The 14,062-nt window shown below is 40.9% G+C and overlaps 1 protein-coding gene across 1 annotated transcript in view; it reads right to left on the reverse strand.

Moving 5' to 3' along the window:
* c6h1orf226 (chromosome 6 C1orf226 homolog) overlaps positions 1 to 14,062 on the reverse strand; it is a 71,743-nt gene that overhangs the window by 38,788 nt on the left and 18,893 nt on the right. Inside the window, exon 2 of the mRNA XM_030727711.1 lies at positions 9,824 to 9,973. Within this exon, the coding sequence (XP_030583571.1) occupies positions 9,824 to 9,946 (123 nt within the window). The 5' untranslated portion in view covers positions 9,947 to 9,973. The remainder of the gene's footprint in view (positions 1 to 9,823; positions 9,974 to 14,062) is intronic.

Here is a 14,062-nt window from a genome sequence, read left to right on the forward strand (position 1 = left end):
AAGAAAGCAAAAACTACAAAACACACTGTAATCAGGCTTGGAACAATGCACCAAGGCCACTCCAGCACTATGAAACGCAGCTTTGCTCTGCAGAAAGAGCCTCCCTGTTACGGTTGCTGTGCTCATGCAGTGGGTTTTAATGAGAACGTGTCACATAATGAGCTCCTTTGGGGTATTTTGACTAACTTTCATGATTATAAAATATTTTAGCTAACTTTCTGCAAATGTTTAACATCTGACCAGGTGACGAGCTGTTGGCAGATCCACAGCAGAGTTTATTAATGCTCAGTGTTGCTGCTAATTAAACTAATACATAAATAAGCTTAACTCTAGAAATCGTTATTTTAAGCTTATAATCAAATATGAATTAGTTACGTGGACTGATATCAGAAACTCCAATTAATCTATGCAGCAACTCAGAATCTCTCTCTCTGAATTAGAACTTTTAATTGAGAGATTTAATCTATTAACGATTCGGCCAAAAAGTCCCACAAAAATGGTGGATACTGCCTGACGCTTCAGCGGTTCATGCAGATATCTTATAATTGCTTGCTCACCTGACTGCAATGATGGAGTGATTAATTACTCAACTGGCTGTTTCAGCGTTACAGTTACATTATTATCCTATAAATAATTATATTGTATCTGTATCTTTACGATCTGAACTGTCATGGCTTGAATTTCAAGTATACATCATATACGACGTACACAGACCTTTCAAGTTACCAAATATGGTGCAAACTATTATGGCTAGCAACAAAAACAATTAAAAAAAAAAAATGACTGCACAGGTGTCATGAAGGTGAAATTGATTAAAAGGACCAAAATTGTTTTATGTGCCAGGCTATAAACAGATTTATTTCAGTTGTAAAGTTGTGCATTTTAATGTGCGAGGCTACGGGGAGCGGCTCCCCTTCTAAAGCCAGCCTCAAGTGGCCATTTGAGGAACTGCAGCTTTTGGTATTTTGTGTTTGCTTTTTCTTCAAACCCATCAGGTGCTGCTTTGTATACACTAATCTTTTGCAACTGTACACAAAGCAATGGTTTTATGGAAAATAGGCTGGTTGTATTATTCCATTTATGGCTCTGTTTCTGCAACTTGTGCTTCTTTTGTGCCTCTTTTCTCCAACCTCTCTATTTTCTCATTTATTCCTCCCTGCTACTTTTCTGTAATAGACTGACTCATCACTTCCTCGTCATAATAATGAGGAGGCAGTGGGGTGGAGAGAGCCTTTCCTCCTCTTCTCCCACATCCACTAGCCAGACAGTGTCAGGGAAGACAGTCATCTACTTCCATTATCCCTGTACTGCTCAACAAACAGAGGTGATTATAGATTGTGTTCGGCCTCTGCAGACCTCATTTGTAAAGACGGACACTCCGATGTTGGCTGTGGTGGTTTAATTTACAGCAGACAGGACCCCATCTTGAGCTATGGAAGAGAGGAGCTTGACTCTGACTTGTGCTGCCCTGCTGACAGCTCTAATAGCACATCAGCCACTCCTCCATGGTTTATACTGAGGCCTTCGCCACAAGAGTAACATTTGTCCTGAAGCTGTCCTTGGTTAAATGTCTCACTGAGTTGCAGTGGCTGCTAAAAGCACAATGAATAATTCAATGTAAAAAAAAACTGTAGCGAACAAATAAGATAAGCAAAATAATCTAGGAAAAATCCCTTTTCTTTTAAAAAGTCAGAGCGAGGCTTTATCATTGAGATATCTGATCAAAAAGAGCACAATGCCTCATTCTGAAGTGGCCACACAAGGTTAGATTTAAACTTTATTCGAGTTTATCCCACAGATAAAGTGTAAAAATAGAATTGAAAATAGATGAGATGATAGATAACAAGCCCCGAGTTACTTTGGCTTGACCTCTAAGACTATTACCTTTTGCTCACCGGTGTGTCTTTTTTGTCTGTCCACCTGTAGTTGATTTCATTTGCTTTCCATTGTTACACCTGAAGTGAAATATCACTTAATTTATGAATGATGGAACTGACTTTCCATTTTGCAGCTCTGTAGTTACACTCAGTGTTATTGCTGTGTATATCCTCCAGGCCTCTAAGGCTACTCAGCTAATCATCGCCTGAAACCTAGTTTCCATATTTTAGGTTTAAATGAAACCGATTTGTAGGCTAACAGGTAACTCAAGAATAGTATACTGACACATTGAACATAAAAAACAATCAAATAACTGGTGGTTACCCAGTGACTGGCTCTAATATTTTTCCTTCTGGCAACCGATTGCATAAGTAGTTGTGGGCAACCAACTGGTCTCCCATAGGCTGAGAGTGCAACATCCTCAACCTCAGAGCGACTACTTTCGATTGCAAGGTGATTGCACATTGCCTGGTAGGAGGCAACATGTCTCCAAACAATCCTGGCGTGACTCAGACTGTCTGCAATCACTCTCAGACTGGCAAAAATTTGCAAATAATTGCCGTCTTATGAATGCAGACAGATAGGCAACAAGTTACAATGAGAGTCAGGCTGCACTGATGAGTGGAACTCATTTGTGATATGTCTCTTTGCAATAGAGGAATCAACTCAACTAGCTGCCAATTCATTGTATTCTGGTTACGTTCTTATTTAAGTCAAAGTGTTTAAACACCACAAGTCTGCCCTGCTCTGTGAAGCAGATACATGGAGAACGACTAAGACAGCAGAGAACAAAATCTAGACCTTTGTAAATAGTTGTCGATAATGAGAACCTATGGAAGCTTGTGGGGGAAGGAGCCAGCAGCACTGCAGATAAGGAGGAAATGGAGGTGGTTAGGAGACACTCTGTGAAAGCCTGCAAGCAACATCATATGGCCGACACTCGCCTGGAACCCCCAGGAGAAAAGGAGAAGAGGCTGTCCGAGGAATAGCCGGAGGAGGGACTTGGAGAGCGAGATTCAATGAATGGGATTAAGCTGAACTTGGTCCGAGGGCCGAGCACTCATTTCAGTAATTACAGTGTATTCAGTTTGCAAAAAATACAAAATGGATAGACAACTAGCTTAAAGTAAAGTGTTTTCAAATTTCACACAGACTGGATTTAGACCTGCAGTCTTTAAACTAACAGGCTGACATATCTGTGCAAAGGAAGGAAGAATGGCCACAATCAGTCAGGCAGAAAGACAGTAACAATTCACTCGTAGACCACCCCCCAATACTTTGGAAATAATGATGCTGCTATTCCTTGAAGAGAGCAGACGTAAAACCTTTTACTAAAAGCTGAACTCAGACAAAGAGCCAATTAAAAGGTGTACCACTTGTGTTTTGCTGCGGTGGTCCCTTGGTAGTAAACCTGCTGCTACCCAATCCATTCTGCTCTCTTATCTGAGTGTCGTGAAAGTGAAGGAGCTTCAAGCACCTAAAACGTCTCGTTAAATCTCTAATTAGTGAGCAGCATCTCTCTGTCTTTTTATTACTTTCATTGTTCAAAACTGATTCCCAGCAGAATGGCACCCAAGGACGGTTTTGATCTTCCCAGTTCCTTCTTTCACAACAGTGTGAAACCTCAGTACCTATTTTCCATCCTTCCATCATTTCCTCTTTACAATGCAGAGAGCATCTGTCTCTAACTAACTTCATCATGTACAAATTCCACAGGGCTTTCTCTTTTACTTTCCTCTATTCCCAAGTCACACATCAGTGATTCATTAACTCAGTGCATACAAGCTTACAATGTTTCTGCTTTAAACCACAGTTTGATTGTTATCGGCCCAGTGAATAACCTTCATCAGTTGTTATCCATGCCAGACGTATCATCAGCATGTGGGCTCCTCCAACTATTAGGAGGTTGTTATAACCTCATTCAAAGGAGGTCATTCCATCCTGATAAACTGAAGTAATGAGCAGCGACTTTCCTGGTTGCAACAAAAAGTTCATTAGGAGGTCTAAGGGCCGGCTGAGGCAGCCTCCAATTGAGAGACTGTGAGACGCAAGGAGACTTGTGTGTCACAGCTGAGAGTCAATTGGAGGCTGCCTCAGCTTTTTACGTTCATGTTTATAGGCTGGCTAGGTTTAGGCACCAAAATACATTTTTTTTGGGGGGGGGGGGGGGGGGGGGGGGGGGGGGGCACCTGCCAGTAACACAAAGCACATGTGTTACACAAAGTTGGATGTATGAACTTTTAAATGCTCTACTTCACTCCACCTCCAGATGCCTCCCCCACAGTCTGGGTTGCTTTCTGTTTATCACTGCTTTGATGATGACAGTCTACTGAGCCTGCTAGTTTGTACAAGTGGGTAACTGCTGGTGACACGTATGGGGCTAATAACAATGGATCCATTCAGTGAGTAAAAACAGTAAAGCTGTTTACACAAATGCACTGCAGCTCTTAATTTTTGGTAGGATTACCCAAGAGAAGCACATGTGAGAGCACAAATGTCTGATGCAGAGGAATCAGACATTAGGCGGTCTTTAATCTGCCAAATATCTCATACAAATGCCAATACGTACATTCACCAATAGTGACGTGAGCTGCCTCCTGTAGGCTCCAGTCAAGCAGGTCCCTCATCTAAACCACATAAAGCATTCCCAGTTGTGTGACTGTGTCTGAAGCAGACCTCCTTCTGTGCGCTGCACGCGGAAGGACGGCTGTGGGAATAATTCTAGTTTATGTGTGAAAGCAGCTTAAGATTGTCCAGTGTTGTAAAGATACAAAAACTGTAGAAATACTGCTGGTGAATCTGTTTAAATGACGCCATTTCCCTTTCAGACTGAGACACGGCGACTGTCCCATCGGTAGTGTAAGGGGATTAAATCTATTGGTTGTGTGCGGTGACTGCACAGGGCTGGTTGCTGAGGATGTACTCTTCACACCAGATTATCATCATGGCATTGCCCACCCACGCCAGGTCCCTTTGATGTGGAAGTGTCTGAAACCCTTCCAGCAGTGGTTCGTCTGTTTTTATCTCATTTGAGGATGGGGCTGAAGGGAAAATGATCATTTTGCTGGTGCAATGATAAAGAAACCATTAGAAATGTGCTTATACTTGTAATATGGGTAAGATGGCAAGAGCGGGCATGACGATATGAGAGAAAACCAGAAAAGCAACAGTGTGGGAGAAATGGAGGGAGCAGAACTGCATGCGCAAAACAGACTGAGACCGAATGGAAGGAAAAGGAAATGTGCAAAGGAAAGATGAATGGAAGAAGAGGAAAAAAATAAACGAAGTAGGATGTGATAGGAAAGAAGCAAAAATGGACAACAGAAGCGCAAAATGACTAAAAGAAGCTCTGAAACAAGCTAAAAGAGACCAAGAGCCAGAAGTCAGGTTCCATTAAGCACTGGCTGAGCAGCAGCTGCAGACAAGAGCTGTCTTGAAACAGATAGCTACCGTATCTCCCTCGATTTCAAGACTTCATTAAACATCTCCACTTCCACTCATCTCTAAGTGAGCCGTGATTAGTGTTGGCTAGCTCACTAATTTACCTCCATTTACTGTGACCTCTGCTCGGGCTCTGCAGCAGGGTTCAACTGTGAGAATATTTTTCCAGTTCCCTGGTTGCAGCTCAAAGTCACAGTTATTTTCAGCAGCACATGGGGTCACAGTGAAAGTAATCTCGTCTTCACCCCTTATGGTAATTTCTTCCATAATAACCTGGGACAAAAACGCTGCCGTATTGCTTTCATCCATCACTCTGCAATACAGCTGCGAGCTTATCAAGCTAAGATTTGCAGACAGGGGAGAAATGGAAAGGAAATTATCAATGCAATTATTTTTCATATAAATAAATATTCTGTATTTGGTCTTCAGATTTGTCTTTGTTCCAAACCCCTGCAATTTTCAGCTTACAAAGCTGGGAACAGAGCTCATTACTTTAAACAGACTGACACAAATTGGCTTTAAAAAAAAATAAAAAATTACTGAATCATTCCCCAAAACAGATGCAGATTATTTTTTTTCTTTTAATCAGTAAATTCATTAATAGAATCCGAAGAGATTAAATCAAAATCTTATTTCCTCAAGTTAAAATTGGTAGTTAATAGCTGGCAGGGAGTCTCCATCAGGAAATGTTGATAGTCAGAAACCTGATTCTGGTGTTTTGGGCACAGATTTTCACATTTTCTTAATCAGTTTGTGGCAGAAATATTAAAACCTCGGGAATACGCTTTCCTTCAAACTTCTCAATGCTTATTCTACTGTTGGCCAAATCAGTCCAAAATTGAAATGGGGAACATCTTATTGAAGTCCTTATTTGCTGGCTTATACTCGGAGCAACTGTTGATCTTGAGAACCTCTGATCCAGATCCTTCTGCATGCTCAATCTTCACTTCCTCAGGATCAGTGCAACGATGCATCCAAACTATACTACAGAAAATGTGAGCTCCAGTGTTGGTAATGGTGATATAATCTATATGGTGTATATAGCTCACAGCTATGTGGCACACCATAGTCATAAGCGATATGATGACATTGACCCCAAAATGTACTTTTTTAAGTTTTCTCCTTTTTTAAGTTAAACATCCAGGGCATCAGTGCTCGGGGCGGCTGTTCTCTGTCACATATATTACTTTGGTGTAGTTTTGGTGTTGAAGCTATGATATTTCCCATGATATCGATACTCAGTTTGTGTATAAAAAAAAAAAAAGGACTTTGACACTGTGAGACTTTGATTTGTTTGCTATTTTCAGTCCTGAACACTTCACGTGATTAGCTCCTGTACTTACGTTATAAAGGCTTAACAACTGCTGGAAAAAAAATAACAAATTATTAATTAATCACTATCAATTGCTGTTTGATTAAAGTGCCAAAATTCAGCCAAACATCATGCACTTTTGAGGCCCTGCAATTTCTGTAATATAGAGGTGACTTCACTAAATACACTGAAGTTATTGTACAACAAACGCAGCCTATTCTGAAGGGGTCAGGTGGGCACTGATTGATTCTTCAAGGAATGATTCCAGTGCCATGTACAATAACGTGTCTTTCTCACCGATCTGATTGATACAGCAAGTTTAAAAAATTGGTTCACCCACGCTGCAAAACAAAAACATTTCCTCGCGGGCAAAAGTCTCAGAGCCGGGTAAACACAGAACACTGGTGTCAGTATATCACGTTTTACCTTTAAAAAGCTGTTCTGTACATAGTGCAACTGCATAAAGCATGTTTCAGTATTTTTGGCTGAACTACTCCCATTTCAAATCCTTAGATAATTTATTAAATTTATGCTAATGCTGGCGAAACTCAGAGTCCTTAAGTCCTTTTTTTTCTGGCTTTGTTTATCACAGTTGTGGGTGGTTGATTTGTTATTGTGTGACAGGAATTATACACTCAAGTCTGACAGCCCTAAAATCAGTGGGGACCCTCTGTTTGAGACACTAAAATCATAAACAAGAACTAGAGCTGCCTAAAACATGACTAAGTAGGTTACTTTGTTATCCAGCGAAATGTTTTCAACTATTTTCTCTCAGCACATCCAGAGAAACCCGACACTGTCATTTTAATTTATTGGTGTGAAACTGAAGCAGAGACACCAGGGACGGCTATTTGTTTTGAAAAGTAAACTAAGTTGTGGAACTCTTAAATACATAAAACACAAAGAAATAAAGACACGCGTGCGCGCACACACATTTTTACACATTTATATGGCTGACACACCAGTGTAATCTCTTTCTTCCTCTGCGTCGACATCCATAATGAGGACTTTCTGGGCAGATCCATGCAGCCTTTTTATTTTCTACTGTTTGGCCTTCGTTACAAGAGTTAGCTGGTTTTCCTTATTAATACTGCTAAGAAATAGCCTCAGGCAAGTTTATGCTTACATATCAGAGAGTCTGACTGGAACAATGAGAGAGAACGCACGAGGCCTGTAATATACACACACACGCACTCACTCTTTCTGGCTCCAAAAGGCAGAAGATCACAAGAACTATAATGCTACGTTTGAGGCTAAAAAACAGGAGTTTGCTAATGTTAGGGAAATCTGTTAATGTTTTGCACATCTGAAAGAAAAAAAAATTCAGTAATATATTGGATTTTTTTTAAATCAGCAAGTATCGCCATTGGTCTTAAAAATCCTATCTAATTGCAGCCTCTCGATGGTGTGGAAGTCAGCACCTTGGAATAGATAATAACGGCGCTTCTGACTCAGACTTCGTGGGTTCGTGGAAAGACTTGTTTAAAGACTTTGTCCTTGTCAACGGTGAGCATCGGATAGAAAACAAGGGTAGCAGCACTGAGCGTGGCCTGAAGTCTTGACCATACAGTATGTCATCCTTGTAGGTGCTTCATTGGCAGATATGGATGTGGCTGTATTTGAATAGTCGCTTTGTAATTTGCACTTAAATTAATTAAAATGTCTGTAATACGCTTCTATGATGACCCCGATGAAGGACACAAGTCCAACCAAATGAGTCAAGTAAAGAAGTTAGCAGCACTAAAGTATACAGACTGAGTGTTGCGGGAGTTTTGACCTCCCAAAGTTTGTGAACTTGGGCCTTAAATGTCTCAATATTAGATTTTTTTCTGTCAATTATTTGATCGATTACTGAGATAGCAATTCAAGCACTACCACTGCAGAGATGGATGGTAGAAACAGTCGAGTGCAGCCAGAAGCCTTTAAGGAAATAAACTGAGCAGAAACTAATTTAGATGCTGTGTGGAAGCGAACTGCTACAGCAGCTCAGACAAGTTAAGATCACTTGGGAAACCTTGCTAAATGGCAAAAGAACCAAGGTCAGACACAGATGCCTAAAATGTTTCAAACCCACTCGTTTGAAACATTTTACATGAGGAGAAAATTCTTTATGAGCCAAAGCAGTTTTGATACATTAAAAAAAAAAGATACACTAATTTCTCTGCCAGTGGGCAGCGACCTTTGGCCTCATTAGTGTGTAATTGATAGCACCTATGTATGGGCACGCTCAGTCTGAATGTGTGATTTGTCAGTTGTGGCAGCAGTTTGGTCGGCATTATTCAGGTTAAGATGAGAACAGCTAAGTTCAGCATGGCCAGGCAGTTTAATCAGGACCTCCGCATCCCCCTCTAGAAGCTGTGAGACGTCTGAATTTAACCGTAGGGGACACTTCTGGGTCAGCAGTATGAGTGAGCGGTATGTACGAGAAAGAGCGTGTGTTGAGTTATGAAACAGCGCTTTATAATCTTTAGGGCTTCTGTGTGTGTGTGTGTTGATCCAGCTAATAAACCCAAAGCCATTTCTGTCACTATTCACTTCCCCCACTACAGCCACTCAAACTGGATGATTGATGTCTCATGCTGGATGCACTTGGTACCCCCCCACCCCTGAGTCATGTGTTGATCTCTTTAATTGATTACTGACCCTTGAGTCGTTCCACTGATTATCCTTTTTTTTCCCCAGTAAATTCAGCATTGGCTGTTAATAAAAAAATGAAAAGAGGCCTACTATTCTTTTGGCTTATTTTCAGTAATATATACTTCTATTATAGTGATGGATGCTCATATTAAAAATGGCCAAAGTTTAAAACAATGACTAGGTATAAGTAGCCTCTCTAAATATTCTGTTTCAAATTCTTCCTTCCATCCTTTTTTTTTTTTTTTTTAAATATTGCCCCCAAATACTGTTAGCAGCTTTCAATATGCCAAAGAAAAGAGTCCATGCATTACTGAGCCAAGCATAATTGACTGAGTGACTTCATATTAAAGTGACCAGTTATGAAGCCACTATAACAAGTGTTCAAGGCAACATCCTGTACATTCAAGGTTAAAGTACTACTTGTTATGGTAATGCCCTTCAAAGTGTGACGGTACTGGAGCGATATGAAATGTAATTTAAATATATGTAAAGCACATTTTTATTCATGTGCAAAAAGCTGCACTCTCGTGGGATGAATGCGTGTGTTAAACTAACCTGTGCCACAGCCACTTGTGTCTGCTGCTGTTGCTGCTGGAGCTGCTGCTGGAGCAGTTGGATCTGGTGGTGCACAGACAGCGGGGCGCTGGGTGGCAGCATCCCTGATGCTGGGAGCAGCATCTTGGGGCTGGACAACAGCAGGGAAGCCTCCTCTGAAGCCTGCTACCAGAGAGAAAGGGAGAAAGAAATGAGGTCAGCGTTAAACAGAAAATGCTGCAATGGAAAAGTAATGGAGACAAAAACTTAGTATCAATTTCTTTACGGGTTGGAAAAGCCTTCAGACGAATCAGTGGACCAACACTATACGATACATATGCCATCTTTTCTATGCTTGTTCTAATATAATCAAGAAATTGATTGTAAAAGTTGTAAAAGGTGCCAATAGTTGACTGTTGTAATAAATCTGCCTTTTTCTTTTTTTTTTTTTAGCAATTTTGTGCATAGCATAGTTTTCACATCTTATAACAAGTACACAACATTTCTAAATGAACTCGACCGTATAAGCAACACACAATTTGATAATACATAATATTTCATGCACTCGATAAAAGGAAACATTTACGCCAGAGCTTATGTATTAGTTTTCATTAGATTTTGCAGGTGTACCATTAAAGTACATACACTCATTTCCACTGTGTACTCTTCAAATAGTTTTTGGAATTTGCTCATGAGAAGTAGATGCAAATAAAAAAAAAGAAAAAGAAAAGCCATTACTAATGAATAAATAAATATAATCAGGACAAGCAAAAGCATCAATAGAATGCCTTGGAGAATGAGCCGTCATCAAAACAACAATCTGAATTTAAAATGTAGAGTTGCTGATTAGTTGCACCAAGTGTGGAATGAGTGGCGCTGCCTGAGAATGCAGATCAGGAGCACTGAAATGCTCCACTCCAACAATAATGAGCTTTGGGAATGAGTTTTCCTTCATCTGATGCCATGAAGCATTGTAACAGTTTCAAGGCTTTAGTAACCAGTCACACTTCACACCCTTTCCATCATTCAGATAGTTAAAAAAACAAAAATGATATATATTTGGAGTTATGTCATCCAAAAATCATCAAATCATCATTGGTATTCATTGATGATGATAACATCTGAGCGGGCAAAATCAGAAAATACATTTAAAACATCTGCTGTTCCCAAAATACACGGTCAGATTTCCTTTTCCTTCAGCAGCGAGAGGGAGAAATTCTTAAAAACAGTGTTACAAGTTGTATAGTTGGTATAGAGAATAAAAAAAAGCACTCTCAGACCAACACTGAGACCTTGAGAGTACAGCGTTCATGTTATGCCCCAAAGCCATTTAGCAAATGATTGATGCAGGTTGAAGGCCGTGTGGTGCCCCAAACATTAAGTGCGCTTTGCTGTGATGCACCGGTCACACCTAACTCATATAAAATCAGCACCCTCTGGGCCTGAAAAACGAAGTCAAGCTCCAAAAACTGAAAATGCTTAATGGCCACTCGAGCCCGGTTTCAAAAGCGAGTCAAATCGATTTTTTAAAGATAATTTTATACTGTTTTGGCTTAAAGTTAGAAGCACGGCTGCTTTGACTGACGGGTGTAACAGCACACACTCTCTACAGTACCTCTCATTTCCAGTTACTAAACTGGACCATCTCACTATGTTTGTGTGGTTTGTGCCTTTGGAGAGTTTTTAAATGGGTTGACACATTATGGCTTGCTCTGAGGCGCAAAGTGTGCGATCCAGCTTTGATGAGAAAAATTTGTATTTATTAGACTGTTATTTATCACCATCTCTGTGGATATAACAACTTCCTAACCAAACTTTCTTGCAGATAAATCAGCCCTCCGCACAGTCATCCAAATATGGTCACACCTGGTTCCAAGAACCAAGCTGGTGGTGGTCAACATGCCAATGTTGAAGCTTTAAAATCCAAAAACCAGTTCGTGGCATCACAGTGGCTGTGTCCATTTCCATTGCCACCTCCCTTGCCTCCTTGTGGACACGGTCACTCTTTAAAACTGGACCATTAGCCATCAGCTTCCAACGAGTTTGCACAACCAGCGTGTAAAGGCACCAACGCCAGAGACCACCTTGTGCATACTGACACCCCCTGTGAGTTCTGGGCTGCTTCCTCAGTGGAGAGAGGTCATGAGGGGAACGGGTTGGCTGAGTGGCCTCTGGTATTCAAGCTGCCAGCATCAGTCTTGAGGGTTCTTCTGGGGTTTTGGTCCTTTGTATTACACATCCAGACATTGCACATACTACAGACTAACATATTTGGTTATGTTAGTTCTGTAAAGTGATAGTAACATTTTGTTACTATCATGTGTGGGCTCCTCCAGTTTCATCCTTCCCTTGAGCCGGGCAGTGACAAAGGTGGGGGCTCGTCATTTAGGTGAAAATGTAAAATCTGGTGAGTTTTGTGGGGTTTTTGGCATCTACCTAAGCAGAAAAACTGTCTCATTGGTGGAATGAGGAGTGCCACACCTGATATGTTAGTTCGGTTTCCCCGTTTTGCCAATTGTGCAATTTGATTCAATTAACTTGTGATTTTGGTAAGTGATTGGTGTCTATGCTATGCTATAGAGGTAGGTGGTTTGGTACTTCTGGAGTTTTCTCGGTAGGCTTGACAACAGGGTCTATTAGGGGACTTTGATGTGTAAAAAAAAATAAAAAAATTATTGTGGTGGTGAAAGTGAGTAGAGCTTTTATGATTGGGATTACATCCAGTTTCCTCTGATGTTAACTACATAGCAGGGGCTATTCAGACTTCCTGGGCTTTAGTGAGTTAAGTACCCCTCACCAGTAACCACCTGAAGACTAGTGACGAGTGTATGTATTTAGTCTATATTAGATAGACTAGGTTGGGAAAAACTGCAGTGTGTTTTGGGCTACCTTGACTGATTTTGATAGGCACTTGCGAGCTCAAAGTTTCATGGTGATTTTGGAAGTCTGTCATGACTCCTCTGGTAGAGAAATGTATTCAGGCTCCCTCTGAAGAAATCCTTCATCAGTGCACAAAGGATGAACTGTTGAAAATTCCTGATCATTTTAAGGTGGAGATTTCCACATTTCGCTTGAAGGAATCTGTGAAAAGCATTCCGATGGCAAACTCGTGCAACAGAGGTTGTTTCTGTGTGTACTGAAGGTAAGGAGTTACCCAAAACAGCTGTGTCAGCAGCTGCTAAGTTGACATTTGAACAGCAGAAAGAATTGTTAATGTTGCAACTGGACCGTGAAAAGCTCAAACAACAAACAGAGTTGGAGCTTGAGGTCATGAAACAGAAAACTGAGCAGGCAAAATTAAACACTGAGCAAAGGGCTGAACTTAATTAAAGAGGGCAAATTGATTTCAAGGGAGTTAAGTGGTGGTGATTCTGAATTTGACATTACATGTAATCTACGGCTGCTCCCAAAGTTTTAATGAGAAAGATCCAGATGTGCGACGCTGTGACAATACCTCTGCGACACCATCAGTTTCTGCCAAAATTGCAAAATTCAATGCCAGCACTAGCTAATAGTGTTGGCCAGCCAGATACCTGGATATCAATTTTTTTTAATTACACCTGCAGAGTGTTTCAGAGTGACTGGAATTGTGACGGACGGTTGGGTCGGCTGACGATCCGACACCTGATTAAATTGAACCTGAACCTGCCTTAAGGAATCGGGGCCAAAATACTTCACCATCTGTCTCTGATGCCTTCTGGAGACGCACTCTGCATGAGAGGAATATGTGAATGATGGCCTGCTTGAGATGGACCTTTTAGGTTAATGAGAGGACATTATCCAGGTTGACAGGTTGTTTGCTGCCTTCATGATATGAATAGCATAACAGAAGTCTCTAGAATGTGTGTGTGTGTGTATAAACGTGAGACAAGAGAGAATTTCTCGGGGATGACTTCTCAGTAACAAGTAGGATCACAATAAACAAGCTTTCTCTGAAGTGCTTCTCTATAGCAGACACTTCCTTCACCTCTATTCCACTGGAGTTACTCTGAGATACGTAAAACAACCGCTCAGCTGCTAAGCAAAGGATGTTAAGCAGGATTATTGCGGTAGCTTTGAAGCTGGTTGTCAGCCAGAAGGTTTAGTAAGTGGAAGAGTGAATAAGATAATTCAGCACTCAGGCCAGCAGAGAGGAAAGAGAATGACATGTTTGGCTTACAAGCGCTGTGGACACAGGAACTATTCCAATTATAGAGAAACAGAAGGAGAAGACAGACATAAACAGACCGTCAGCTGCCGCAGAATAAGACATAACACAGA

This window comes from Archocentrus centrarchus, chromosome 4 (assembly GCF_007364275.1).
Source record: "Archocentrus centrarchus isolate MPI-CPG fArcCen1 chromosome 4, fArcCen1, whole genome shotgun sequence".
NCBI lineage: Eukaryota > Metazoa > Chordata > Actinopteri > Cichliformes > Cichlidae > Archocentrus > Archocentrus centrarchus.